Source organism: Quercus lobata, chromosome 4 (genome assembly GCF_001633185.2).
Source record: "Quercus lobata isolate SW786 chromosome 4, ValleyOak3.0 Primary Assembly, whole genome shotgun sequence".
Taxonomy (NCBI): Eukaryota; Viridiplantae; Streptophyta; class Magnoliopsida; order Fagales; family Fagaceae; genus Quercus; species Quercus lobata.
Window position 1 is genome coordinate 61,375,302 of NC_044907.1, and position 6,212 is coordinate 61,381,513.

Here is a 6,212-nt window from a genome sequence, read left to right on the forward strand (position 1 = left end):
TTTATAGTAACTACTATGATTTCTTTGCAAAGGATACATTGTTGAAGCCCAATTATTATTGTGTATGGTTATACGTTTGACACCCCTATCTCAGCCCTCAACCATAAGACCCATTGGTTATTATTGACAATCATAATATTGCCAAAGGAAAATAACTTGATGCCCTTAAAAAAAATTGCAATCAATCTTTGGGCAGTGTGTTGTAATCAAAAGTAGGTTCGCCGACCAATACGGCGAGGTGGAAAGGAGTTGAACAACCTAGAAATGCAAGGAGATGAGATGGGCAGCCCCTGGATTGCTGATGCCAGCACGACAAAGTTGCTGGAGATGGTGCACAGGTCGAGGGAGGAATCAGGGGTAGTGGGGAATCACGTGCATGAAGCGACAAACTTGGTGGATAGCAACCCTACACGAGAGGTGGTTGGAATAGACCCTTCTACACCTAGGACAGAAGTGTTACTCGAGAATGGAAAGGTCCAAAAGCTGGTGGGAAAGGTGGGCGAGATGGAAGCTACTTTGGGGGTGTTTGGTGGGGAACAGATTGTAGACCAGGGTGACTTAATCGAGGGTATGCAGTGGGAGATTGCTACCTATCAAGACTTAAAGGAAGTGCCCGAATTAAATTTGGTGCCAAACCAAGATTTTAAAACAAAGGAGGGAGGCCTAACTATTTCGGACTCGGTTTAGGGCCCGTTAGCAATGATTGACGAAAAGAAAGGATGGACATCAAATCCCCTCGGCACAACAAGCTGATACTTAAAAAGAATGGCTTGGGAAGTGAAAGCAAAGGCAGCCATGAAGGAATAAACCCACTTAAGGTGAAGTGTGAAGGCCCAATTCCACTCTAAGACTTAGACCTGAATATTTGCGATCTAAAACGCAAGAAAGGACGTATAAAACACAACCAAACAAAAGACGGTGAGAAGTAGACAAATGGCAGTGTGGCGGTGACTGCGGAGCAGCATTGCCGAGCCAAATTATTGCTATCATTTATTGCAATTTTTTAAGAATTATTTAATTGTTCAAAAGTTAATTGTTTAATTGTTTAATAATTAAAGCTATATAATTAAATTAACCAATACATTATAAAAGATAAATTAATTAAATTATTTGAGGGGTTATTATTAATTAAAGTTGTATTAAAAATGGGTTAACTGTTTAAATTATAGTGAAAATTTTGTTTTTTCTTTGAGTATGAATAACATTCATATAACTAAGCAAAAATTTCTAATTAAAATTTTATTTTTTAAAATTCTTTTCAGGTTAATTGAGTCATATTCTTAAAGCTAAAAGAATTATGAGCAAACGAAAAACAATTGATGCATTCTTTAAGAAAAAAGATGTTAGCAATTCAGAAATTAGGACACCTGTGGCTGTAGAAACAAATGTTAATACTTCGATGCCTGATGAACACCCCTCCAAATGTCCAAACCTTCAATCTGAAGAGATAGATCGTGATCCAGGAACACGTAAACAAATATGTGAATTTCCTATCAACAAACAAGATGAAATCCGACGAGCTTATCTCATAGAGGGTCCATACCAACCTGAAAATATAGTCTGTCCATACAATGATGATACTCATCGTCGTCGATTTAAACCTTCATGGTTTGATTCACATAAGACTTGGTTGGAATACTCACCTACAACGGATGCATTATATTGTCTACCTTGCTACCTTTTTAGTAAGAAACCAATAGGTCGTCCCGGATCAGATGTATTCATTTCAACAGGTTTTAATAATTGGAAAAAGGTGAAAGATGGAATGAATTGTCCTTTAATTCGTCATGAAGGGAAAGAACCAAACTCTCCACATAAAATTGCTGTGAAATGTTGCGAGGATTTACAGAATTATTCACGACATATTGACAAGCTAATTGAGAAACAAACGTCAAAAGAATTAGAGAATAATCGGTTGCGGCTCAAAACCTCAATAGAGTGTGCTCGATGGCTAGCATTCCAAGCTTGTGCTTTTAGAGGTCATGATGAAAGCCTTGATTCAAAAAATAGAGGCAATTTCATTGAATTGATAAAATTCACATCAACTTTCAATGACAAAGTAGCTAGTGTTGTCTTGGAAAATGCTCCTGGAAATGCTAAATATACATCACCCACAATTTAAAAGGAGATTTTGCATATTCTTGCTAATAATGTGCGAAATGCTATTCGTGAAGAAATTGGAGATGCAAAATTCTGCATTCTTGTTGATGAAGCTCGGGATGAGTCGAAGAGAGAGCAAATGGCCATCATTTTGAGATTTGTTGATAAAGAAGGTTTTATTAAAGAGCATTTTTTTCATGTTGTGCATGTTAGAGACACTACTGCATTGACTTTAAAGAATGAGATATGTGCTGTCCTTTCTCGTTATAACCTCCACATTGAAAATATTCGAGGTCAAGGATATGATGGGGCTAGTAACATGCGTGGTGAATGGAATGGATTACAAGCTCTTTTTCTTAAAGATTGCCCATATGCTTATTATGTACATTGTATGGCTCATAGGTTGCAATTAGCTCTAGTTAAAGCATCTAGAGAAGTAAAAGATGTTCATCAATTCTTTGATCATTTGGTCAATATTATCAATATTGTTGTTGGTTCTAGTAAGTGTAATGATGAATTGCAACATGCTCAAGCAGAACAAGTTGAGAATATGATTGCTTCTAATGAAATTGAGACTGGAAGAGGTGCAAACCAGATTGGTACTTTGCAACGAGCTGGAGATACTAGGTGGGGATCTTATTTTCAATCTATTTGTAGTTTGATTAAAATGTTTGATGCTACTTGCAAAGTTATCAACACTATTTTTGAGGAAGGGGCTAATTATAAACAACGCGGTGATGCCGAGGGAGCTTATCAAGTATTAACATCATTTGAATTTATTTTAATCTTGCATTTGATGAAAGAGATAATGGGAATTACTAATGTTCTTTGTCAAGATTTGCAACAACAATCTCAAGACCTTTTAAATGCCATGCATTTAGTTTCAACTACAAAATCATTTATTCAAAAGTTGAGAGATGATGGATGGGAGCCTTTACTTGCTACTGTTATATCATTTTGTGAGCAACATGAAATTGATATTCCTGATATGAATGCTCGTTACACTAAAGGTCGAGGTAGATATCGTCGTCAAGATGACGATTTAACAATGGAACATCATTTTAGAATTGGCATATTTACAGTTACAATAGACTTTCAATTGCAAGAATTGAAAAGTAGATTTTGTGAGCTAACAACGAAACTTGTCATTCTTAGTTCAGCTTTAAATCCCAAGGATGCTTTTAGATTATTCAAGATTGTTGATATATGCAATTTGGTTAAGAAATATTATCCTCAAGATTTCACTGAACATGAACAAGAACTTTTGGAGTCTCAATTGCGACATTATGAGCTTGATGTGATAAAACATCCAGATTTTCAGAATATGAGTACAATTTCCGAGCTATGTAGGGGATTAAAAATTTCAGGAAAGTCTAAAATATATTTTTTGATTGATAGATTTATTCGTCTTGTGTTGACCCTTCCAGTTTCTACAGCAACTACAGAACGAGCTTTCTCAGCTATGAAGTTGTTAAAAACAAGACTTCGCAATAGAATGGAGGATGAGTTTTTGGCAGATAATATGATAATTTATATAGAGAAGAAAATTGCAGGGAATTTCACTATTGAGATGATAATGGATGAATTTTATTCCATGAAAAATCATCATCAGGCATGATTTGATTCGGTTGATGACCCAACCTGACCCGAATAATGGGAGATTTACTGAGGCTTAGTCCATGGAGCGGAGGCTTGGGCCGACAAAATTTTTTTTGCCCATTTTGTAACCCATTGTGAATCCTGTGCGCAGGATATAAAAGCTGTTTTTTTTGGTGATTAGGGTTTTGTCTTATTGTTGTTTTTGAGAAAGAAAAACACTGTAGCCGCACATTGTAATTTTCTTTTATAATAGTGAAATCCCTGCAACTCCGTGGACGTAGGCAAATTGCCGAACCACGTAAATACTGTCTTGTGCATGTGATTGTTTTACTTTTGGCGTTTTGTTTTCTCTATTTTTTTGTTTCTCACAAGTTTGAAATTTCGGTTGAATTCCCAACATGTTCAAGTATATAATAATATATGAAAGTTGATAATTTTGTATCCAATAGACTTAAAAATTATATTTGGCATATTTCTGTTACAACCTGGCCCCCCCAAGTCTGTATTCCTGGCTACGCCCCTACTATTGAGTTTGATTTGCTCTGTATAGGCAGTATCGGGCATTGGGGTATGCATTCTCTGCCACCGATTTGATTTCTCTGGCAGCGACGTGATGGTTGGATTTTCTGATTCTCTGTAAATTTATTTATTTATTTATTTTTTATTTTTTATTTTTTATTTTTTATTTTTTTCGGTTGAGAATGCGTGGGCTTGCCATGAGCGAGCTACTGGGCTCACCGTGGGCTTCTCTGTATTTTTTTTTTTTTTTTTTTTAATTTGAGGATGTTTCTAATTTTTGATTGAGGCCTGGGAGAATGGGCGAGAAATTGGTAGGGGGGGCCGGCTATCTAAGGTTGGGGGGGCTTAATTATTTTTTCTTCATAGTCTAATGGGAAATTTTTTTTTTTTTGTAGGGGCCATGGCCCCCCCAAGCCACTACGTGGCTCCGCCCCTGGTGCCAGGGATGGTACAAGGTTAACGCGGATAGGGCTGTATTCAAGGAGGTGGGGGGTTGTGGTATAGGTGTGGTTTTAAGGAATGACAGGGGACAAATGATGGGATCAATGAGTAAAAGAGTGGAGCTGCCTTTGGGTGCATTAGAAATAGAAGCCAAAGCTGTGGAAGAGGGGTGCAACTAGCTTGGGATCTTGGCCTCAAGCAGATCATTCTTGAGAGTGTTTCCCTAACAGTAGTCAACTCTTTGAGAGAACACAGTTTGATACCGAGCAGCATTCACAAAGTTGTAGAAGGAACAGTACTGAGGAATCTACGCTGTTTTGATGCGTGGGAAGTTTCCCATACACGCATAATAGCTGATCAAGTGCAACATGATGTAATTTGTATGAACTTTATCTAGTTTAATGAAATCCTTTGTTGAGAATCAAAAAAAAAGAAAGAAAAAAAAGTAGGTTCGCCGGATAAGACCGGCTCTTCAAGGCAATATAATAATAATAATGATATAGCCTGCCTTGCTTTCTTGTTGTTCCCATTGATGTACATTGCTAATTTGCTTTTGCCTTTCGCCAAATAGTCTTTTAACTTTTAGTATACTTCCCCAACGCGGTGTAGCCGCCCTCGCTTATTCGTAACATTTGTCTTTCTAAGAAACAGCTCCACCCTACCCAACTCAACCCAAAATCCCCCCGTTATACATATATATAGAAAATCCTTCATCAACCCTTACCTATATTCTCTCATTCATTTCCTTTTATCATTTCTCCTACTTTGTTTTATCAATATCTACGCATACCTTTCTTTGGTTTCTTAAGAGAGCTTTGTTCAAAAATGAGTTCAAGTGAGCCTGCAGGTAACTACTGGATACCATGTTTTATTAGTTATTGCTCATGTATTTCATTTTTCACCACAGTTATGTTGATGTTTGTAAAAAATCTTTGAATTTTCTGCCACACGCGGACACCTAGGAAAATTATTCAGGTGTTCGTTAGGGGGGAAAGTTATTTCAAAATTCATCTGCAAGAAGAAAAATAATTTGAATAATTTTTTATGGAAAAATAATTTGGTTTTTATAACCTGCAATTGTTAAGTGTGGGGTAGTATATAAACTTCGGCAGGACATAAAAATGGCAGTAATGCAAAATATCAAAGACCTTGTGAGCTTGGGTTTCTGTTGCAATGTTAAGAAAAGCCAACTGTGCTACCCCTGCCCTTATTGCCTGGACTCCTTTTTGTAATGATTTTATTTTTGGGGGCTTCCCCATCTTCAGTTTTCCTGTCCACATTAAAATTTTAATATTGTTTATGATTTCAAAACATTAGGGATAAAGATAAGAAATTTGCTTTTGGTTATAATCATGTACTCCTTATTCAAAATATTGTAACCTTGCACTTGCAGGCTAGGTGCAGCCAATCACTAGCTATATTTGTTCACATAATTCATGTGTTTTTTTGTTGAAATAAGTATTGATTACATGGAGTGGTTTAAAAAAATTTCAGTTGCATATCCTCCACCTTCAACCGTGCCAGCTTATTATGTAGCTCCACCACCGGCTGGT

The 6,212-nt window shown here is 36.7% G+C and overlaps 1 protein-coding gene across 1 annotated transcript; it reads left to right on the forward strand.

Annotated features, from left to right (window-relative positions):
* The first annotated feature begins 264 nt into the window (after window positions 1-264).
* On the forward strand, window positions 265-3,718 carry LOC115985530 (zinc finger MYM-type protein 1-like). The gene is made up of 2 exons (XM_031108471.1): window positions 265-627; window positions 2,126-3,718. The coding sequence occupies exons 1-2, from the start codon at window positions 265-267 to the stop codon at window positions 3,716-3,718; spliced, it is 1,956 nt and encodes a 651-aa protein (XP_030964331.1).
* Window positions 3,719-6,212: the final 2,494 nt, after the last annotated feature.